A 25,094-nucleotide genomic window follows, 5' to 3' on the forward strand; every position below is an offset into this window, starting at 1 on the left:
CTACTTTCATTATTTTACACATAGTAGTCTATTTTACCCAGCACAAGTCATTGAAGAGACTGTCTTTTCTCCATTGTATATTCTTGCGTCCTTTGTCACAGATTAATTGATCAAAGGTATGTGAGTTTATTTGGGGGCTTTCTGTTCTGTTCCATTGATCAATATGTCTATTTTTGTGTCAGTACCATACTGTTTTGATGACTGTAGTTTTATAGCATAGTATGAAGTCAGGAAGCCTGATTCCTCCAGTTCCATTTTCCATGCAAATGGAAGTCAAAAGATAGCTGGAGTAGCAATACTTATATCAGGCAAAATAGACTTTAAATTATAGTCTATTATAAGAGACAAAGAAGGACATGACATCATGATCAAGGGATCAATCCAAGAGGAAGATATATTTAACAACAATAACATAATTATAAATATATACACACCCAACATAGGAGCACCTCAATATATAAGACAGATACTAACACCATAAAATGAGAAATCAACAGTAACACAATCACAGTGGGAAACTTTAATATTGCACTTGTCAGGAAGCATTTAACAGGAGGCTTCCTGTGTGCTGTTTTGGATTTGTCAGGAATCCTCTGATCCTTATTAGTTCCTGAATATTCAGGAATTAAGAGGAGAGGCAAGCCTCTCATGGGGCTGAGGAATCCAGGCATTTCCTTCCTAAGTTTTTCCATTTGGTGATAAGTACCCTCTTCCTTCTTATGAACCATACGGTAAAAGTGATTGTTTACAACTCTCCCTCTCTTTAATATGGATCGCCTATGTTTTTTAAGTCTGGAATTTTAATCTGGAATTTTCCATCTTTTCCCTCAAACCCTCAACATCCGGCAGTGCTGCCGTCAATATACCAGCCCTAAATGACTTTCTCCTCTACCCCCAGGCAGTCCCCTCTAGAATACCTACCGGATATTTTGGACCTCTGCCCCCACAAACCTTAGGTCTTTTACTTGGCCAATCCAGTTTGACTTCTAAAGGACTTACTGTTCACCCTGGAGTAATTGATTCAGATTATAAAGGAAAAATTCAAATTATGATGTCATCTCAGATTTTATGGCAATTCAAAAAGGGGGATAAAATCGCTCAATTATTCCTTTTACCTTATATTTCTATTAACTCCTCTAATGATGTACAGATGGGCAGATTCAGCAGTACAGATCAAAAACAGTCCTTTTGGACATCATTAGTATCTGAATTCACCTGACCAACTATAAATATCAAAATTAATGGTAAAAGATTTTCTGGTCTCCTTGACACTGGATCTGATATTACTATTATTTCCAAATATCTATGGCCCAAATCCTGGCCTATATAAAAAATTTCTTGCCAAATTGCAAAAATTTCTCAAGCCAAAGTACAAGAGGTTTATCAGAGTACTCAAATTTATCCATGTGAGAGACCAAAAGGCCAACTTGCAACATTAAAACCTTATGTGATAGATGCACCCGTTAATCTAATAGGAAGGGACTTATACAATGGCAAACTCAGATATACATTCCACATTTTTCCTAGGGGCCACTGCTCATTTAACAAACAATCAATTATTAAAATAACTTGGAAGAATGATGAGCCTTTTTGGAAAGAGCAGTGACCCCTCACGAAAGAGAAATTACAGGCGGCTGTTCAGAAAACTAAGATCATGGCACCTGGTCCCATCACTTCGTGGGAAATAGATGGGAAACAGTGGAAACAGTGACAGACTTTATTTTTGGGGGCTCCAAATTCACTGCAGATGGTTTCTGAAGCCATGAAATGAAAAGACACTTACTCTTTGGAAGGAAAGTTATGACCAACCTAGATAGTATATTCAAAAGCAGAGATATTACTTTGCCAACAAAGGTCTGTCTAGTCAAGGCTATGGTTTTTCCAGTGGTCATGTATGGATGGGAGAGTTGGGCTGTGAAGAAAGCTGAGCACAAAAGAATTGATGCATTTGAACTGTGGTGCTAGAGAAGACTCTTGAGAGTCTGCAAGGAGATCCAACCAGTCCATCCTAAAGGAGATCTGTCCTGGGTGTTCATTGGAAGGACTGATGCTGAGGCTGAAACTCCAATACTTTGGCCACCTCATGTGAAGAGTTGACTCATTGGAAAAGACCCTGATGCTAGGAGGGATTGGGGGCAGGAGGAGAAGGGGACAACAGAGGATGAGATGGCTGGATGGCATCACCAACTCGATGGACGTGAGTCTGGATGAACTCTGGGAGTTGGTGATGGACAGGGAGGCATGGCGTGCTGTAATTCATGGGGTCGCAGAGAGTCGGACACGACTGAGAGACTGAACTGAACTGAAGGAACTTATAGATGCACAACTAGAATTAAAGCACATTGAGGAATCTTGTTCTCCTAGGGACTCTCCTATTTTTGTTATAAAAAAGAAATCTAACAAATAGCATCTCCTAACAGACCTTAGAAAAGTTAATGCATCTATGAAACCTATGGGCGCATTACAACCAGGAATCCCATCACCTAACACTATTCCTCAAAATTGGCATATTATTATTATTCATTTACAAGATTGCTTTTTTAATATACCTTTACACCTTTTAGACAGAGAGATTCGCTTTCTCTCTCCCCTATCCTAATCATATTGGACCTCATAAACGGTACCAGTAGACTGTACTGCCACAAGAGATGATGAATTCTCCCACCATGTGTCAGTACTACAGAGTCAAAGCCCTTGAGCCTGTGAGAAAACAATTTCCTAACTTTCTTGTTATTCATTATATGGATGATATATTGTTTTTGGCTCCATTTATCTTAGAAACTCAACACGTTTGATATAGCTCAACTATGCTTTAAATACTCTGGATTAATTATTGCCCCTGAAAAAATTCAAACCTCTACACCTTACCATTACTTGGGGTTTATTGTTAATAGACAACATATTACTCCCCAACTAACTCAGATCCATACTGATAAATTATCAACCTTAAATGATTTTCAAAAGCTCTTAGGTGATATAAATTGGATTAGACCTTCTTTGCTGCTGCTAAGTCGCTTCAGTCGTGTCCGACTCTGTGCGACCCCATAGACGGCAGCCCACCAGGCTCCCCTGTCCCTGGGATTCTCCAGGCAAGAACACGAGTGGGTTGCCATTTCCTTCTCCAATGCATGAAAGTGAAAAGTGAAAGTGAAGTCGCTCAGTCATGTCAGACTCTTAGCCAACCCATGGACTGTGGCCCACCAGGCTCCTCCGTCCATGGGATTTTCCAGGCAAGAATACTGGAGTGGAGTGCCATTGCCTTCTGGCATTGCTAATTATCAACTGAATAACCTATTTAATACTTTAAAAGGAGATCCTAATTTAAATAGCCCTCGTTCACTTTCTCAAGAGGCATGAAAGGAACTCTATTTGGTGCAAAATATATTACAAAAACATTTCTAACTCACATCAAACTAGACTTACTTCTAGAACTGTTACCTGTAGAAACTCCCCTCTCCTCATTCTTCCACAGGACTTCTTGCCCAACAAGAACACACAGCAGAATGGATCTATACCCATTTTAGGGGAATAAAGTCACTTACACCCTACCTTGATTTAACTGCTCTAATCATTATCAATGGAAGAAATAGGACTAAAACTCTAATTGGCTCCAATCCTCATAAAATTGTAATACCTATCAATAAATCTCAATTTGAGAATGCATTACAAACTTCTACCAATTTCCAAATAGCTTTTCTGGAATATTTTGGAGAAATTTCATTTCATTATCCTTCTGGTAAGCTGTGGAATTTCTTCAAAAATACTGAATGTATTATTTCTCACATTATCAGCTCACAGCGTATACCAGAGGCCAAGGTTTTTTATACAGATGGGACTAAAAATGCCAAAGCAATGTCATTCTGGTCTCCTAAGGAATATAAAGTCTTTTATACTAAATTTCATTCTGCTCAACAAAATGAATTATATGCTCTTATTCAAGTTATTTACCTACATCCTTACCCCATTAATATAGTCTCTGACTCTATATATTCTGTTTTTGTATTAAAAATATAGAAAGCCCCACCATAAACTCCAGTCAACCTATTATTCAACAACTCTTTTTCAAACTACAATCTGTTGTTAGAAACCGAAATTCTCCCATTTATATTACACATATTCCAGCACATTTTTCTCTTCTGGGCCCTATGAATTATGCTAATGAGCAAGCTGATAAACTAGTTTCTTTTGCTACTCCGGAGGAACACCAGGCTCTGTTGCATAATAATGCTGGCTCTCTACACCAGCTATGGAAAATCCCATATCATTAAGCTAAAAAAATTAGTAATTGCTCTACTTGTAGACCCCTACATTTTTGACCCATCACACAAGGTATTAATGCTCACGGTGTGCAACCTAATGAACTATGGCAAATGGATGTAACTCATTGCCCTGAACTCTCTCCATCTTCTTTCTTGCATGTCTGTTCAGTTCAGTTCAGTTGCTCAGTCATATCCAACTCTTTGCAACCCCATGAATCGCAGCACGCCAGGCCTCCCTGTCCATCACCATCTCCCAGAGTTCACTCAGACTCATGTCTATCGAGTCCGTGATACCATCCAGCCATCTCATCCTCTGTCGTCCCCTTCTCCTCGTGCCCCCAATCTCTCCCAGCATCAGAGTCTTTTCCAATGAGTCAACTCTTCACGTGAGGTGGCCAAAGTACTAGAGCTTCAGCTTTAGCATTATTCCTTCCAAAGAAATCCCAGGGTTGATCTCCTTCAGAATGGACTGGTTAGATTTCCTTGCAGTCCAAGGGACTCTCAAGAGTCTTCTCCAACACCACAGTTCAAAAGCATCAATTCTTCGGTGCTCAGCCTTCTTCACAGTCCAACTCTCACATCCATACATGACCAGAGGAAAAAACATAGCCTTGACTAGACGGACCTTGGTCGGCAAAGTAATGTCTCTGCTTTTGAATCTACTATCTAGGTTGGTCATAACTTTCCTTCCAAGGAGTAAGCGTCTTTTAATTTCATGGCTGCAGTCACCATCTGCACTGATTTTGGAGCCCCCCAAAATAAAGTCTGCCAATGTTTCCACTGTTTCCCATCTATTTCCCATGAAGTGATGGGACTGGATGCCATGATCTTTGTTTCCTAAATGTTGAGCTTTAAGCCAATATTTTCACTCTCCTCTTCCACTTTCATCAAGAGGCTTTTAAGCTCCTCTTCATTTTCTGCCATAAGGGTGGTGTCATCTGCATATCTGAGGTTATGGATATTTCTCCCAGCAATCTTGATTCCAGCTTGTTTCTTCCAGTCCAGCGTTTCTCATGATGTACTCTGCAGATAAGTTAAATAAGCAGGGTGACAATATACAGCCTTGATGTACTCCTTTTCCTATTTGGAACCAATCTGTTGTTCCATGTCCAGTTCTAACTGTTGCTTCCTGATCTGCATACAGATTTCTCAAGAGGCAGGTTAGGTGGTCTGGTATTCCCATCTCTTTTAAAATTTTCCACAGTTTATTGTGATCCACACAGTCAAAGGCTTTGGCATAGTCAATAAAGCAGAAATAGATGTTTTTCTGGAACTCTCTTGCTTTTTCAATGATCCAGTGGATGCTGGCAATTTGACCTCTGGTTCCTCTGCCTTTCCTAAAACCAGCTTGAACATCAGGGAGTTCACGGTTCACATATTGCTGAAGCCTGCCTTGGAGAATTTTGAGCATTACTTTACTAGCATGTGACATGAGGGCAATTGTGCGGTAGTTTGAGCATTCTTTGGCATTGCCTTTCTTTGGCATTGGAATAAAAACTGACCTTTTCCAGTCCTGTGGCCACTGCCGAGTTTTCCAAAATTGCTGGCATATTGAGTGCAGCACTTTCGCAGCATCATCTTTCAGGATTTGAAACAGCTCAGCTGGAATTCCATCACCTCCACTAGCTTTGTTTGTAATGATGCTTTCTAAGGCCCACTTGACTTCACATTCCAAGATATCTGGCTCTAGATTAGTGATCATATCAACATGATTATCTGGGTCATGAAGATCTTTTTTGTACAGTTCTTCCATGTATTCTTGCCACCTCTTCTTAATATCTTCTTTTTTTTTAATTTTTACTTTATTTTACCTTACAATACTGTATTGGTTTTGCCATACATTGACATGAATCCACCACAGGTGTACATGCGTTCCCAAACATGAACCCCCCTCCCACCTCTCTCCCCATAACATCTCTCTGGGTTATCCCTGTGCACCAGCCCCAAGCATGCTGTATCCTGCATCAGACATAGACTGGTGATTCGATTCTTACATGACAGTATACATGTTTCAATGCCATTCTCCCAAATCATCCCACCCTCTGCCTCTCCCTCTGAGTCCAAAAGTCCGCTATACACATCTGTGTCTTTTTTGCTGTCTTGCATACAGGGTCGTCATTGCTATCTTTCTAAATTCCATATATATGTGTTAGTATACTGTATTGGTGTCTTTCTTTCTGGCTTACCTCACTCTGTATAATCGGCTCCAGTTTCATCCATCTCATCAGAACTGATTCAAATGTATTCTTTTTAACGGCTGAGTAATACTCCATTGTGTATATGTACCACAGCTTTCTTATCCATTCATCTGCTGATGGACATCTAGGTTGTTTCCATGTCCTGGCTATTATAAACAGTGCTGTGATGAACACTGGGGTACATGTGTCTCTTTCAATTCTGGTTTCCTCGGTGTGTATGCCCAGAAGTGGGATTGCTGGGTCATAAGGCAGTTCTATTTGCAATTTTTAAGGAATCTCCACACTGTTCTCCATAGTGGCTGTACTAGTTTGCATTCCCACCAACAGTGTAGGAGGGTTCCCTTTTCTCCACACCCTCTCCAGCATTTATTGCTTGCAGATTTTTGGATCGCAGCCATTCTGACTGGTGTGAAGTGGTACCTCATTGTGGTTTTGATTTGCATTTCTCTGATAATAAGTGATGTTGAGCATCTTTTCATGTGTTAGCCATCCATATGTCTTCTTTGGAGAATGTCTATTTAGTTCTTTGGCCCATTAAATAAAAGCCATATGATTATCTCAATAGATGCAGAGAAGGCCTTTGACAAAATTCAACATCCATTTATGATAAAAACTCTCCAGAAAGCAGGAATAGATGGAACATACCTCAACGTAATAAAAGCTATATATGACAAACCCACAGCAAACATTATCCTCAATGGTGAAAAATTGAAATCATTTCCCCTAAAGTCAGGAACAAGACAAGGGTGCCCACTTTCACCGCTACTATTCAACACAGTTCTGGAAGTTTTGGCCACAGCAATCAGAGCAGAAAAAGAAATAAAAGGAATCCAAATTGGAAAAAAAAAAAAAAAAAGTAAAACTCTCACTGTTTGCAGACAACATGATCCTTTACATAGAAAACCCTAAAGACTCCACCAGAAAATTACTAGAGCTAATCAATGAATATAGTAAAGTTGCAGGATATAAAATCAACACACAGAAATCCCTTGCATTCCTATACATGAATAATGAGAAAGTAGAAAAAGAAATTAAGGAAACAATTCCATTCACCATTGCAACGAAAAGAATAAAATACTTAGGAATATATCTACCTAAAGAAACTAAAGACCTGTATATAGAAAACTATAAAACACTGATGAAAGAAATCAAAGAGGACACTAAAAGATGGAGAAATATACCATGTTCATGGATTGGAAGAATCAATATAGTGAAAATGAGTATACTACCCAAAGCAATTTACAAATTCAATGCAATCCCTATCAAGCTACCAGCCATATTTCTCACAGAACTAGAACAAATAATTTCAAGATTTGTATGGAAATACGAAAAACCTCAAATAGCCAAAGCAATCTTGAGAAAGAAGAATGGAACTGGAGGAATCAACTTGCCTGACTTCAGGCTCTACTACAAAGCCACAGTCATCAAGACAGGATGGTACTGGCACAAAGACAGAAATATAGATCAATGGAACAAAATAGAAAGCCCAGAGATAAATCCACACACATATGGACACCTTATCTTTGACAAAGGAGGCAAGAATATACAATGGATTAAAGACAATCTCTTTAACAAGTGGTGCTGGGAAAACTGGTCAACCACTTGTAAAAGAATGAAACTAGATCACTTTCTAACACCGCACACAAATATAAACTCAAAATGGATTAAAGACCTAAATGTAAGACCAGAAACTATAAAACTCCTAGAGGAGAACATAGGCAAAACACTCTCCGACATAAAATCACAGCAGGATCCTCTATGATCCACCTCCCAGAATTCTGGAAATAAAAGCAAAAATAAACAAATGGGATCTAATTAAAATTAAAAGCTTCTGCACAACAAAGGAAAATATAAGCAAGGTGAAAAGACAGGCTTCTGAATGGGAGAAAACAATAGCAAATGAAGCAACAGACAAACAACTAATCTCAAAAATATACAAGCAACTTAAGCAGCTCAATTCCAGAAAAATAAACAACCCAATCAAAAAATGGGCCAAAGAACTTAATATCTTCTGCTTCTGTTAGGTCCATACCATTTCCGTCCTTTATCAAGCCCATCTTTGCATGAAATGTTCCCTTGGTATCTCTAATTTTCTTGAAGAGATCTCTAGTCTTTCCCATTCTGTTCTTTTCCTCTATTTCTTTGCATTGATCGCTGAAGAAGGCTTTCTTATCTCTTCTTGCTATTCTTTGGAACTCTGCATTCAGATGCTTATATCTTTCCTTTTCTCCCTTGCTTTTCACTTCTCTTCTTTTCGCAGCTATTTGTAAGGCTTCCCCAGACAGCCATTTTGCTTTTTTGCATTTCTTTTCCATGGGGATGGTCTTGATCCCTGTCTCCTGTACAATGTCATGAACCTCATTCCATAGTTCATCAGGCACTCTATCTATCAGATCTAGGCCCTTAAATCTATTTGTCACTTCCCTGTATAATCATAAGGGATTTGATTTAGGTCATACCTGAATGGTCTAGTGGTTTTCCCTACTTTCTTCAATTTGAGTCTGAATTTGGTAATAAGGAGTTCATGATCTGAGCCACAGTCAGCTCCTGGTCTTATTTTTGTTGACCGTATAGAGCTTCTCCATCTTTGGATGCAAAGAATATAATCAATCTGATTTCGGTGTTGACCATCTGGTGATGTCCATGTGTAGAGTCTTCTCTTGTGTTGTTGGAAGAGGGTGTTTGCTATGACCAGTGCATTTTCTTGGCAAAACTCTATTAGTCTTTGCCCTGCTTCCTTCCGCATTCCAAGGCCAAATTTGCCTGTTACTCCAGGTGTTTCTTGACTTCCTACTTTTGCATTCCAGTCCCCTATAATGAAAAGGACATCTTTTTTTGGGTGTTAGTTCTAAAAGGTCTTGTAGGTCTTCATAAAACTGTCCAACTTCAGCTTATTCAGCGTTACTGGTTGGGGCATAGACTTGGATAACTGTGATACTGAATGGTTTGCCTTGGAGACAAACAGAGATCATTCTGTCATTTTTGAGATTGCATCCAAGTACTGCATTGTCTGTATCGACACTAATTCTTTTATTTGGGCCACACCTCTTCATGGTGAGGCTATACAACACTTTATAACTCACTTATTAGCTTGTTTTACTATTATGGGAACTCCTAGTTCTATAAAAACATACAATTGCTCTGCCTATATTTCTAGACACTTTAAAGAATTTTTACAATCTTTTTCTATTAAACACATTACAAGTATTCCTTATAGTCCACAGGCACAGGCATAGTCAAACGAGCACATCACACACTAAGTTGCAAATTAAAAAATTAAAAAGGGGGGAATACACAGGAACACTACTGTCTTCCTTATCTAAAGCAGACTTTACTAGATTCCAACATAAGATATTTTCTAAACCTATAACTATTGTTAATACAGCTTTATTTGTTTTAAATTTTTTAAACTTACCACAGAGAAGATATCTTAACGAGAACAGAAAGGCATTTCGAGGAATTGAAGGACACTTCTCTTCCTCTGCCCATTTGGTACCAAGACAGGTTAACAAAACAATGGAAATCTGGGAAACTAATCTCACAGGGAAAGGGGTATGCCTGTATTTCCCCAGATGGATCCAACGAACTCACATGGCTTCCTCTTTAGAAGATTTAACCCAAGGGGGCCCCTGGCCTTCAAAATGAGGATGGGACAACAAAAACCCCAGGAGGAAGAAATTCCAATGTGGGCCGTGGCGACATCACCCTTATGATCGCCCCACTTGGGGACAATTAAAAACCCTTACTAATCAAGCTAAAAATCTGGTTTCTCAACAGGAAATGCCTTGGAGTCCTGAAAACCTCAGTTGGCCTGCATGACCCAGCTAGAGCCATATTAACTAATCAGACTTAACTGGGCTTACTTACCCAATCCCCTTTATTGCAGGTCCTAAAATGGACCGATCCTGTCAACCAATGATTCCACCCATATGCCCCCTCCCTGTAACTCGAAGGAGCCATCACACCCTGGGGAAGAGGGAAAACTAATTAACATTTCTTTAGGCTAGGAAGCCCTTCCATTGTGCCTGGGCCCAGAGAAATTGCACATAAACGTTAGCTAACAAACTTGGGCTTTCTTCCTGCCTCCCAAAAAGGATTTTCGGACATTGCTTGGACTATTTACTGCCCTTTGTCTGTGAACCATGTTTATACTACTGAGACTTTAAGGAAAGTGTTAGGGAAAGAGTCAAGGAAAGAACAAAGAACATTATGCAAAGAGTTTACTTATAAGAACTTTACATATACTCCTGTTTGTTGAGACAAATGTCAAGCCAAATCAGGAAAATTAATGTCTGTGGCTAATCATACAATTGTTGATTGGGGACCCCATGGTATGTGGTTATCTAACTGCTCAGAAGAGGTTAATAGCACGGTGTGGACTATGTTACGCAAGTGACATGAAAGGTCACTGACAGTATGATGGAACATTACCATGATAAAGGACTTCTTGGGTGGCTTGATGGTGGATTAGCTCCAACTCGTCCTAAGATTGTCCTCCATAAATAGAGTGGGCCTGAACAATGGGACATTTGGAAGCTTGCTGCGAGCACCGAGGACCAAAGAACTTGGAACTTGGACCGGGTATTTCACAGGGACCAGTCGTGGTCATAGTAACTATTTCTTTCACGATAATCAGTCATATTTCATACAGGCCTATGTCCCATTTCCTTTTGTTATAGCCATAAGAAATTTACAATTTAATAAGGCTTTATGTTCTGTAAATTGTATTAATTGCAAACTATATACTTGTCTTAACTCCTCTATCTCTTTAAGAAATGATTCCCTTTTGATTCTTCGATCTCAATGTAATTTATGGTTACCAGTAAATCTCCAACAACCCTGGGAAGAAGGTCCCATGGCTGGACTTGCTTCCATAGTACTTCAATTTTGTGTTACTCTTGATTCGTTTTAATCATAGTGCCTACAACTGGGAACAAATCAAATTTCATTTTACAAATATAATAAAATAGGGGGAATTGTCAGGAAGCATTTAACAGGAGGCTTCCTGTGCGCTGTTTTGGATCTGTCAGGAATCCTCTGATCCTTATTAGTTCCTGAATATTCAGGAATTAAGAGGAGAGGCAAATCCAGGCATTTTCTTCGTTAGTTTTTCAATACGGTGATAAGTACCCTCTTCCTTCTTTTGAACTATACCGTAAAAGTGATTGTTTACAACTCTCTCTCTCTTTAATATGGATCGCCTATGTTTTGTAAATCTGGAATTTTAATCTTTATCTTTGCAGAGAATAACTACCTTGTAAGACAGTATATATGCCCACACCATGTTGATTGCTTTCTTTCTCTCTCTCTCTCTCTCAGGCTAATTCTTTGGAGCACAGAGACCCATGGTGCTCATTCTCCTTCCCAGACTTCTAAGACCCTCTCAAGAAGGCGTACTGTGCCTTCACCCCATCGAAAGGGCACCAGGTGCCTCCATGAGCAACACAAGCCCTGTGTCAAAGGACTTTATTGGTTTTCTGTGTAAACCAAGGAATATCAGCCTCTCTTTCTCTCTCCTTTACTTTCTTATCATCGACTCTGGGCCACCAGTTTCCAGTCCATTAAAGGACCTCAACACCTACTTACACCAATGGACAGATCATCCAGACAGAAAATTAATCAGGAAACACAAGTCTTAAATAACACATTATACCAGATAGACGTAACTGATATTTATAGGATTCCATCCAAAAGCAGCAGAATACACATTCTTTTCAAGTGATCAGGAAACATTCTTCAGGATATATCACATGCTGGGCCATAAAGCAAGCCTCAGTAAACTTAAGAAAGTTGACATCATTTCAACCATCTTTTCTAACCACATTGCTATGGGATTAGAAATCAACTACACGAAAAAAAGCTTTAAAAAAAAAAAAAAAACATGTGGTGGCTAAGCCGTATGCTACTGAACGACCAACGGATCAATGAATATAAATCATAGAGGAAATAAAAAAATACCTAGTGATAAATGACAATGAAAAGACAATCCCAAACCTATGGGATGCAAGAAAAGTGGTCTAAGATGGAAGTTTATAGCAATAAAACCTTTCTTTGGGAAACAAGGAAAACCCCAAATAAACAATCTACTTTTACACCTAAAGCAACTAGAGAAAGAACAAACAAAACCCAGTTAGAATAAGGAAAAAAATCACAAAAATCAAAGCAGAAAGAAATAAAATTGACACCAAAAAATGAAAGAGATAAATGAAATTAAAAGCTAGTTCTCTGAAAAGATAATCAAAATGGAAACCTTTAGCCAGACTCATCAGGGAAAAAAGAGTTCAAATCAATAAAATCAGAAATGAAAAAGAGAAGTTACAACTGATATCACAGAAATACAAAGAACCATAAGCATCTGCGCTAAGCAACTGTATGCCAATAAAATGAACAACCTAGAAGTAATGAACAAATTCTTTGAAAGGTATAATCTCCCAAGATCGAACCAGGAAGAAGTAGAAAATACAAACAGAGCCAATTACAAGTACTGAGTTTGAACCTGTGATTAAAAAGTTCCCAATAAACAAAAGTCCAGGACCAGATAGCTTCACAGGCAAATCATAGCAAACATTTACGGAAGAATTATGCCTATCCTTCTGAAACTGTCAAAAAATTGCAGAGGAAGAAACACTTCTGAACTCATCCTATGAAACCACCATCACCCTGATATCAAAACTAGACACAGATATTTTTTTAAAAAAAGAAAATTATAGACTGATATCATTGATGAACATAGGTACAAAACTCCTCCACTAAATACTAGCAAACTGAGCCTAAATAATGCATCAAAAGTACCAAACATCATAGTTAAGTGGGATTTATTCAAGGATGGAAAGATTTTTCAATATCCACAAATCAGTGTGATACACCACATTATCAAGTTGAAGAATGAAAACCATCTCAATATATGCAGAAAAAAGCTTCTGATAAAATTCAACATCCATTTACGATAAAAATTCTCCAGAAAGTGAGCACAGAGGAAACACACTTCAACATAATAAAGGCCATATATGACAAGCCAAGAGCTAACATCATACTCAGTGATTATAAGCTGAAAGCATTTCCTCTAATTTCAGGAACAAGACAAGGATGCCCACTCTAGCCACTTTTATTTAACATAGTTTTGGAAGTTTTAGCCACAGTAATCAGATAAGTGAAAAAAAGAAAAAGAAAGAAATGGAATCCAAATTGGAAAAGAAGAAGTAAAACTATCACTGCTGGCAGATGACATGATAACAACACATTCCCAGAGTTTACCCAAACTCATGTCCATTCAGTCAGTGATTCCATCCAACTATCTCATCCTCTGTTGTCCTCTTCTCCTCCTGCCTTCAATCTTTCCCAGCATCAGGGTCTTTTCAAATGAATCAGCTCTTTGCCAGATTTTATTACACGTTGTCAACTAATTGCAAGAAAATTTGAGCCAATTTACCATTCTAACATTAATGAGTTCCTATTTCAACCTTCTGAAAGTGAAGTCGCTCAGTCATATCCGACTCTTTGTGACCCCGTGGACTGTAGCCCACCAGGCTCCTCTGTCCATGGGATTCTCCAGGCAAGAGTACTGGAGTGGGTTGCCATTTCCTTCTCCAGGGGATCTTCCCAACCCAGGGATCAAACCCAGGTCTCCTGCATTGCAGGCAGACACTTTAACCTCTGAGCCACCAGGGAAGCCCATTTCAACATTCTACTGTTAGATTAAGTATTGTCATTTAAAAATTCTTTGAGCATTTAATGGGTAAAAATGGCATCTGTTTTTTCATTAATAATTTTTGGATAACAGATAACCCCAAACCTTCCCCCATGTTTTTAAGCATTTGTATTCCCTATCCTTAAAACGTATGATGATGGTTTTTTGCATATATGTCTATTGTAGACTACATATTTTCTTATCCATTTGTATGAACAGATTCTGTGTTAAGTATTTTTACCCTTTTTTGAAATATTTATAGACACCCAAGTTTTAATGGCAACCCACTCCAGTATTCTTGCCCGGAGAATCCCGTGGACAGAGGAGCTTGGTGGGCTACAGTCCATGGGTCGCAAAGAGTCGGACACGACTCAGCGACTTCACTTCAAGTTTTAAAGAATCATCATCAAATTTGTTGATTTGTTCTTTTCAAATTGGATACACTATTTTTACATTTAGAGAGAACTTTTGGTACCAATGCCAGAAAAAAAAATATATGTATGTATATATTGTCTTAAAAGTTTTACACTAAGCTCTTTAATCCATCATGAATGCATTTTGGTATAAAGTAAGTTTCTAGTATAAACTAGGTAAGCAACAGGATATATTCTACAGCACAAGGAAATTTAGCCATTATTTTATAATAACTTTTTTTTTTTTTAAGTCACTCAGTCATGTCCGACTCTTTGTGACTCCATGGACTATACAGTCCATGGAATTCTCCAGGCCAGAATACTGGAGTGAGTAGCCTTTTTCTTCTCCAGGGTATTTTCAGAATCCAGGGATCGAACCCAGGTCTCCTGCATTGCAGGCGGTAGAGTTTAATACATAAAATATTGAATCACTATGGTGTACCCCTGAAACTAATACTGTAAATCAACTATACTTCAATAAAAAAAAGACAGAAAAGGCTTAGTTTCAGATGGAAAAATTAAAATTAAAAAATGCAATGTTTACAAATCCATGTTGGTTTTTTTGAAATAACTCACAATTGTCCCAACACTATTTATTTTTTATTCTCTCTGCATTGATATTCCAAGCAGACTTTGTGTTATATTACAGTATCATGGATATTAGATCCTATTTCTAAGCTATTCTATTTACCAACTCAGTCATCTTTTTTTATTTTTGCATATCACTTCCAAATCAGGTTCTAATATCTTCGAGAAAAGGAACTTGGTTTTACTAATGCTTGCATTTTCCATAGGCCCTATCACTTTACATGTAGTAAATGTTCAATAAATATTAACATATTTATTACATAAATGTTTAAATTGAATATCCTGCATGCAATTTGCAAAGAATTTCCTCACCACTGTAAAAGGCTACATTCTTCAAGGTGAAACATGAAGTAATTTTGAAATTGGAGAAGGGGGATGAAAATGGAAGCATTCCAAGTTTTAAAATGCCATGTGAATTTGATTAGAATAATTTAAATTTTGTAGTGACTTCATTCTCCAGAGGCAATGTGATCATGAGAAAATACTGAGAGACAGAATTTTAGTAGTGGGCTTACTCTGAATTACCAAAGCTCAGAAAAGCTTTAAGCTGTGTAATGATGTGCAAATCAGTCCACATACCATTGTGGCTCAACAGATGAACTATGTCAATGGTGAAATGTTGTCTTTACAATGTCTGCTGATACCTTTATTTGGGAGAACCAGCTGTGAATCCTTAACACTGCTTTACATTTAGAGTATTGAGCAATAAAGCAATAAGATTTAAAACATATATTCATTTCTCCTCCTGACTGCATTTGAGTTTAAACGTGCTAAATGTTAAATAAAATCAGTATTAAGTATGTTGTCCCTGTCATGTACAAATATGTCTTTTACACAGTTATTATACCAAATTGTACAGGATGACTTCAGGCTGAAAAGACTGCGAAACAATCTGTTTGATTAAGAAGACATTAAACTAGACCATCATAAAGAATGCTAGGATTACAAACTTCTATATAAAGACATGCTCACTACATCCATTAATGTGGGTAAAAAATTGTATAGTTCCAGGAAAGGAAAGTTATGTATTCAGCAAAACCAAAGACATTTGATGTTATTTTTATGACAATATGCAAGTCTTGAAATAAGAATTTATGTATTTTCAATGTTGTTTACATTGTAAAATTAAAACAACCTAAATTACCATTATAAAAACTCTTGGGATAATATGTGATGGATTCTAACATGTTTCATCCCCCTTTGATTCTCTTTTTAGAGTAGTTTTAGGTTCCCAGCAAAACTGAATGACAAAGTACAGAGGGTTCCCTTTTGCTCCATACCCTCCCATATTTTGCTTCCCCATTTATTGACATTCCAATTCACAGCAGTACAACAGATGAACCTACATTGACATACCAGTATCACCCAAAGTCCAAGGTTTACATTAGAGTTCACTCTTGCTGTATTTTACGTGGAATGTACAATGACATACATCCACCACTGCAGCATTATACAAAGAAGTTTCACTGCTCTAAAAATCTCCCATGTTCCATTAATTTACCCTTTCCTCCCCTTTAACCTGGCAACCATCTTTTTCCTGTCTCCATACTTCTGCTTTTCCAAAGCATATTGTATGGTTGGAATCATAGAGTATGTAGCCTTTTCACATTGCCTTCTTTTATTCAAGAAGATGCATTTAAGGTTTCCTCATGTCTTTTCATGGCTTGATAACTCAGTTCTTTTTAGTGCTGAATAATATTTCATCATCTGGATATACATTGTGTATTTATTCGTTCATCTGAAGGATATTCTGGTTGCTTCTGACTTTTAACAATTAAATAAAGCTGCTATAAATGTCCCATGTGCAGGTTTTTGTGTGGAGATAAGTTTCCAACTCCTTTTGATAAATAGCAAAGGATTTCTTTGGAAGGAATGATGCTAAAGCTGAAACTCCAGTACTTTGGCCACCTCATGCGAAGCGCTGACTCATTGGAAAAGACTCTGATGCGGGGAGGGATTGGGGGCAGGAGAAGAAAGGGACGACCAAGGATGAGATGGCTGGATGGCATCATGTTGGTGATGGACAGGGAGGCCTGGTGTGCTGCGATTCATGGGGTTGCAAAGAGTCAGACACGACTGAGCAACTGAACTGAACTGAACTGAACTGAACTGAAAGAGTATAAGTGATGGATAATGTGAGCAGGGTGTAGTTTTATAAGAAATCACCAAACTTCCAAAATGGCTTGGCCATTTTGCATCCCCACCAGTAGTGAATGAGGGTTTCTGTTGCTCTACAGCCTTATAAGCATTTGGTGTTGCCAGTGTCTTAGATTTGGAACATTTTAATAGAAGTGTAATGATACCTGGTTTTAATTTTCAATTTTGATAGCTATTTTAATTTCATCAGTGAATAAATGAATAAATTCAGTCTCAGGGAAATTAAATAATTTGCCCAAGATTCTACAGCTACTAAGTAGCAGATTAAAAATCGTTTTTAACAGATTCCAAAGCCCTTGTGCTTTTTATTCTGCAGGTTGCCTGTTAGCTGGACAAGAATAAAATTCAAATTCACACATGGAGAATACCACAGAGTAGTTTCCAGACTGATTATTACTTGTTTTAATTTAGGTTCCTCCAGAAGAGGACCCTGAGATAAGGAAATATCAGGGAACAGTGGAGAAAGGAAGGAGGGAAAGGCAGTGAATGAAGGATGTTTGAATACACGTATCTTTATGGGCAACTGCAGCTTAGTCCTACAGGGAATCTAGGGAAACAGTGCTCTGCTGCTGATGCTGCTGCTAAGTCGCTTCAGTTGTGTCCAACTCTGTGCGAACCCATAGACGGCAGCCCACCAGTGCTCAGTATTACTCAAAATACAGTGTGTGACAGTACCAGTGTTTGAACACATCCAGGAAAATTTACATATATAAAGTAAAAGTAATAACTTAGAAACTTTGATAACAACTTGACATTTCTGTAACATCCATTTTTCTAATAATTCATTTTACTTTTTTCCAATCCATTATAGATTGAAAATAAAAAAATGGTTCCAAAATTGTTTGAGAAGCACTAATATGGGACACAAGGCCCAATGTGACTCCTTTCAAGAAACAAGGGAGCTGGGGTATTTACATCTCACTTCCCATCAGGTCAGCCCTTGAGACAGTGTTCAGAAGTGTCCATTTCCCAGCACTTCTGGTTGGGTGGAATGAAGCGAAATGCCTGTGGTGGCACATGAATGTCATTAACAACGGGGTCTGCTACAAACTTCGTCAATAAAAAATTTCACAAAGCTAATAAATTATTAAAACATCACATGTCTATAATCATCCTGAAAATGAATTAAAGGCTAAATATGCTTTAATTTGCTACATGCTACATAGAGAAAGATAATAGGAAGCTAGAATTTGACTATGCACAGATAAAATATTTCATTCAAAAGCACCCATGAAAATAAACAATACTGCCAACCAAAGCATTGATTAATGGGTAGAGTAGCTAAATTATAGCCGTACCATGAACAAAATCCAACTGTAGTGTAAAGGAGTAAGTAGTCCATGGAATTCAGGCTATGTGAGTAATGAGTATTTGTCACTTTACAGGGCTTCCTTCATCAACCTAAGATAATTTTGTTATCAGCTTGTTGAAATATTTTATTTTCCACTAAGGAAGCCGAAGGCAAGAGTTCTTTCTTCCTTCTCTCCACTCTCAGAAAGCCAGAGGACTGGCATGTGAATAAAGACCTCAAAAATTAGATATTCTCAAACAGGATTCTGAACCTCAAGCAAGTGGTCCAAAGCTCAAAGGATGAAAACAAAGCATTCTTATTTTTTGGATACTTAACTGCTACTACTTACACCTTCCCTGGTTTCTGGCCTTATTTAATCCTAGGCTCTGAGCCTTCTGCTGATTCTTGCTATAATTTCCTTTTTTTAACTTATGACAGTCTGACTCTCTTACTTGAAACCAAAAGTCATCACTGATATGAGGTGGTGGTGAAGAGTCATAGCTCTGACTCATGCCGGCTCAGTAATTCTCTTGAAGAAGTGAAATCAGTCTCTTCACCAAGTTGTTTTTGAGTTTCCACATTTCTACAATCGTTTTAGTTCAGCAGTGTTCTTTACGTAAAATTAGTCTGTGAGATGTTCCCTGAATAAAGGATTCTTCCTTTGGAGAATCTATTTGCATGTTGGCCTATTTAGTGATAGTTGCTCAGTTATGTCTGACTCTGCCACCCTAGAGACTGTAGCCTGCCAGGCTCCTTTGTCCATGGAATTCTCCAGGCAAGAATACTGGAGTGGGTAGCCATTCCCTTCTCCAGTGTGTTTTCCTGAGGCAGGAATCGAACCTGGGTCTCCTGAATTGCTGACAGATTCTTTACTATCTGAACCACCAGGGAAGCCTATTTAAGTTCCTGAAAATTTTTCCAGCAGAGGATTTAAATTTAACTCAGCATCTCTTTAAACTCAATAATGGAAGTCTTATTTCCAAAAATATTAACATCTCATACAATTAATATCCATAATATCCAAGGTATTTTCTTCCATAAACTACCTTGGAAAGAGACACTGGCTCCAGCAGTTCATTTTTCTTTGTTTTTGCATCTGACAATGGAGTTTATCAATAAGCACACATGAGTCCTTTGAGGAGTCTCTGCATTAATCTATCACGTTCAGTTCAGTTCAGTCGCTCAGTCATGTCTGACTCTTTATGACCCCATGAATCGCAGCACGCCAGGCCTCCTTGTCCATCACCAACTCCGGGACTTCACTCAGATTCACGTCCATCGAGTCCGTGATGCCATCCAGCCATCTCATCCTCTGTCGTCCCCTTCTCCTCCTGCCCCCAATCCCTCCCAGCATCAGAGTCTTTTCCAATGAGTCAGCTCTTCGCATGAGGTGGCCAAAGCACTGGAATTTCAGCTTTAGCATCATTCCTTCCAAAGAAATCCCAGGGCTGATCTCCTTCAGAATGGACTGGTTGGATTTCCTTGCAGTCCAAGGGATCTCAAGAGTCTTCTCCAACACCACAGTTCAAAAGCATCAATTCTTCGGCGCTCAGCCTTCTTACAGTCCAATTCTCACATCCATTAGGGGCTCTTAAACCACAGTATATAAAGCACTATTTGAGAAGTTAGTAACAATGCATACTGCTGGGCATCGCACCACATCTACGAATTCAGTATCTCCTGAAATAGTAAAGAATCACTTTACAGGTGATTATGTTATAGGCAATCTTCAGTTCACAGCATGAGGAACACTACTTTCTGTAACATTTCAGTGAAAAGTACTTCTTGATGGCTTCTATTCTTTATTATTGGAAGAATCTAGAAATCATAGTCACAATAATATATCCCACTGGCTCAATCATTCATCATTCCGAAAAGCTGTAGATGAAACAAGTTCACAGACAACTTGTGAACATGAACTTAAAACCTCTGAATAAAACTTTGAATATCTTTGATCTCGACTTCAGAAAGACACAATATTAAAATGTGAATATGGCTTTGGCTGTAACCATGGGGTCAATGGGCTTCCCCAGTGGCTCACAGGTAAAGAACCCACCTGCAATGCAGGAGCCAGAGGAGACACGAGTTAGATCCCTGGGTTAGGAAGATCCCCTGGAAGAGGGCATGGCAACCCACTGCAGTATTCCTGCCTGGAGAATCCTAAGGACAGAGGAGTCTGGTGGGTTATAATCCATAAGGTTGCAGAGTCGGACACGACTGAAGCGACTTAGCAGAAGCAGCAATATCCAGTTAAAGGCTGAACACACACTAAAAGGAGCAGTCTCTCAGATGTTTCTCTCACTCCTATTAACTGTCTGCAGCTTATTCATTTCTCACCATAAACTGAGATATCAGGGTTAAAGGAGTAGGTGAGAAACTTAATTCATCCAATCTTATGACTTATTACTACTAAAGGATTTTGATTATAGGAAGCCCAAAATGAAGAGCTAAAATGTTATTTTTAGACTATACGTGAATTTCATTTGCTTTCATTAACATAAATAATGAAATATCACCTGTCAGAAATTTCAAAGACACCAGAGCACGATAGAAACAAAAATTACTCAGGTCACTATCTTCTGAAACATTTTTTTCTTTGTTAGATTTCTTCAGGTAATACATGAAGAGAATAATAATACATTTATTCACAATAAATACTGTACATTTTTCTTACAGGAAAAAGGTGAGTTGTGGTGACAGTTTTTTGTTGTAAAAAGCAAACTTTGCCCCAAGCGATGAGCTATAATTGGTCTTAGAAAACCTTGCAGTTGATTTGCAAGATTTAGGAGAATTCACTTTTGTCTTTATAGCCCCAAATGTAATTTATTAGTAAATAGCTTGCAAGGATCACAGTCTTGCAGCTGGAATATTCACTTTTTTTGATAACCAGAATTACGACCTCTTCGCAACTGGTGAGTGATGATACATGGAGTTGTGCTTATTCTTCCATGTCTCCATAAAACTGGCATCCTGACATATATTTGCGTGAGCTCCATATAACACAATATGAGACTCTTTCCAAAGGGCTTCAAATTTACAACGTTACAGATTTATATGTTTGTTTTATTCCTCTTGCCACACAGTTGTGTTGACTAGGATATACAGCAGTGATATCTAACAACACAGTTTAAAATTTTGTACATACCTTCTCAATTTCACATTCTCATTATTATTTGCATAAATTTATATCTTATTTAATATGTAACTTCCATTTACATTTCCAGCACTAAGAGTTAGACTTTAAAATGTTATGAAACTTTGATGTGATAGTCACTCAACAACACAGAGTGTACTTATATTAACACATCCTTACAGAGTTTATGCATTGACCTTTTTGCTTTATTGTAGCACTGAACTGTCTCAAAGGTGGCTGCATTCCTTAGAATTCCAAAGAACTAATCTCTGGAAAATACACATGCTGCCTCACCAAAGAGTCACTAATCAGAGCTTGAGTATGTTCCTTTTGTGTTCCAATTTCAAATCTCCATCCCCATTCCAGCTGTTTCTCAGGCTCTGTCCTTTAGGACCACCAAAAACTATAGCTGTTCAAACTTGGAAGTGAGGAAAAAAAAAATGAAGCTGGGCTGAATTTAATTTTATCTACTTAGAGTACATTTCCAATAGTGGAATTATATTTACATGTATTATTTTTTTTTTTTCAAATTTGGGTCATTCATTCAGTCTCTCAAAAGGACTTGCTTTGTAGATCCAGAGCACTTGTAATTTTCCAACTAGGTTCCTGGCTTGCTTAGCTAACTAATACTGTGGGCCCCAGTGTTCAGTCCACACCTGAAAAGGGGGAGTTTTTAACGTCGTGGTTTATTAACCAGGTACTTTCCACTCACTCAGTTAACAATTAGAAAAGAGAAAGAAAAAAAAGAGAGAAAGAGCGAGAAACCCTCCTACTTGTTTTTTTACTCCAAATATGGAGATGGAAACTATTAAACAAATAAGAAGGAGGGAAACTCCCGCATATTTCACCTTGACCTGGCTGGAATGCTCTGATGCCTGTAAGAGGTGGTGCTCTATATAAAAGATAGGGCTGCTAATGGAAAAATGAGAGGTCAGACTTTACTACAGGGAACCTCTCCTGCCCCTAGAGGAAAAAGAGAACCATCAGACCGTCTCAGATTGGAAACAGCGCCTTGTTTTCAATCAGGGGTACTGGGTTCCCTCCCTCGGCCTAACGTCGTAGTAATGTGACCCAAAGAGGCGCGCGGCTTTCCCAACAGCTGCCGGGCATAACACCGCCTCCCGGCTTGTACCTAAATTTCTGAGCTGTAAACCGGCAGAAAGGTCCTCCCACCTCCTCTCCTTAGCCTCACTCTTCTGCTTCGCCGCCCTTTGTAATTTCTTTGTTCCGTTTATTCGGAAGGTGACGCTTAAGGTCAAAAGATCCATTGTGACTAGCAAAAGCCCAGGGCCACCACGAGACTCTGGGAAGAACAGGGCTGTCCAGCTCAGGGCTGAGGCTCCAAGTAGAGAAGGAGCCGTGAGAAATTTCAGCCGCAACTCCGGGTACAGCCCCTGCGGACCGGCCCAACTCTCCAAGGGTTGGGAAGACGCTCGACAATCTTGCGGTGGGGCAAAGGGTGAGCTACTAATTCTGCAAGCAAAATGGGCAGCGCGCACCATCGGAACAGAGGGTGTTGGGGGCAGGGAGAGGCCTCTAAACTCCACTTAGTCTGTGGTAGCGGCCGAGCAGTGAGTATCTCCCAACAAAGGGGCGCGCAGCGTCGGGGTCAGAGGCTGGGACTTTCGCGCAGCTGCCACTCTTGCTGAGCGTGTCTCCGCGCTTGCTAGGCGAGCACTGGGGTGCAAGGATTCCGGGAGGAGGGGGAAAGAGAACCGGCTGTGCGATTCCTGCTGCGTGGCTACGCATCAGGAGCTCTTGTGAACGATGGGAATGGCAACTATCAGAGCCAAGGGGGAGAAAAAGAGCTGGAGTGAGCAAAACAAAGAGCGAGTGTGGGCCGTGGTGACTTCATGCCTCACCAATGTCCCGCCCACGCTGCTCCGAGCTGTTGCTGCTGCCGGAGCCGCTGCCGCTGCGCCTGCGGGCGGCCGGGGCTAGGAGCTCTGTAGCGTGGGGCGGTTTCCTAGCAACTCGCCGCCCTAACGCTCCTAGCTATCCACACTTTGGGAGCCCCAACCCCCCTCACCCCAGACGGGGGCCGGGACAGGACCATTCCTCCCCTCCCCTCGCCAGCTTCGCCTCTCCGGAGTGCACCCCAGAGAGCGACAGCTGTCCGGGCTCCGGACGGCGGCACGCCTGAGCCTCACACTGGGGCCAAGAGAACCAGGGCACTAAGCTCCCGCCCCGTGAAACCAGGCTCCTGCGCCCCCGCGGATCCTCCCCTCCTGAGCTCTCCGTCGGTCGTGCGCTTCTCTTCGGGTCAAGCAGGGAGCTGCGATGCCTCGCACTGTGTCCGCCGACGCCGGAGGGGGCTTGTAGAGCGCTCGGGGGCCGCCTCCCCTGGTTGCTGGCACCTCAAGCTTCCTCCCTCGCTAACCAGGACGCTGTCGTTTCGACTTTGCCCGCTGCTCAGCTGACGAGGCTGCAAAGCTGCAACTAACTGAAGTTGGCCTCCCTACCCACCTGTGGAAGAAGCTCGAGCTGATTGATGCGCCATCGACTTTTTTCCCCTTCGGCCTCGCCAACGTCCCCTCCCACAGATGCAACATCACCCACTGAATGTACATTAGGCTGGTTTTTCCCCCAGCTTCGGGCTTTGTTTGGGTTTGATTGTGTTTGGCTCTTCGCTAAGCTGATTTATGCAGCAGAAGCCCCATCGGCTGGGGAGAGACAAAAGCTCTTTTCTTTGTCCCAGAGCGGGCTGCGGAGCCTTTGCTCGCGTCGCCGCCTCGGGCCACTGGCCGTCAGAGGAGCTGCTTCTCGCGGAGCTCTTGGGACCCGCAAGATTGCCGAGCTGGGAGGGCCGCCGGGGCCCTGAGATGCCGAGCTGTGACCAGGCCGGCGTACCTGCAACGTTTGCTCCAAGCCGCGGGGTCCGCCTGCTGGGCCTGCTGGAAACGTCCTTGCAACACTTGGCACTTCGCGCCGCGGAGCGCGAGCGCGCATCCGGTTAGCAGCCAGGCGGCGGGCGCGGTGTGGTGCGGACTGCTTTGCATTATGTGCCGCTCGGCCCTGGTTTTTTTTACTGCCACATTTGTCTGCCTGCAAAAGTGCAGGCCAGGTCCTGCCCCATTCCTTCGGGCGGCCTGGATGTTTTCCGTTGTTCTTGGACTGGGCCAAAGTGGTAAGTTGTTTTCTTTTGTTTTCTTCCTTTTCTCAAAGGTCTTGGGCTGTCAAGAAGAGCATCCCAGCCAGGTAAGTGGCCTGGTGACAGCCTCCAACTGCGGAGAACTTAAGAAGGGCGGGTGTGTGGCAGCATTCTCCATCGCAGGCAGCCCAAGGGAGGCCAGGTGTCAACCAAGCATTTCCTCCCTGGTGTGACGGCAGTAACTACTTGTATCAGGAGACACTATGTGTTGCTCAAG

At 40.3% G+C, this 25,094-nt stretch overlaps 1 protein-coding gene and 1 pseudogene across 5 annotated transcripts in view; one reads left to right on the plus strand and one right to left on the minus strand.

Annotated features, from left to right (window-relative positions):
* Positions 1-19,105, minus strand: part of LOC101119980 (large ribosomal subunit protein eL6-like) — a 79,544-nt pseudogene extending 60,439 nt beyond the window's left edge.
* A 4,520-nt stretch (positions 19,106-23,625) lies between these two features.
* Positions 23,626-25,094, plus strand: part of ITGB8 (integrin subunit beta 8) — a 96,449-nt gene continuing 94,980 nt past the window's right edge. For all 5 annotated transcript variants that reach the window (XM_060414962.1, XM_027968504.3, XM_027968503.3 and 2 more), the window contains exon 1: positions 23,626-24,853. In XM_060414962.1, the coding sequence (XP_060270945.1) occupies positions 24,727-24,853 (127 nt within the window). In that variant the 5' untranslated portion in view covers positions 23,626-24,726. The remainder of the gene's footprint in view (positions 24,854-25,094) is intronic.

The sequence above is a fragment of the Ovis aries genome, chromosome 4 (genome assembly GCF_016772045.2).
Source record: "Ovis aries strain OAR_USU_Benz2616 breed Rambouillet chromosome 4, ARS-UI_Ramb_v3.0, whole genome shotgun sequence".
NCBI lineage: Eukaryota > Metazoa > Chordata > Mammalia > Artiodactyla > Bovidae > Ovis > Ovis aries.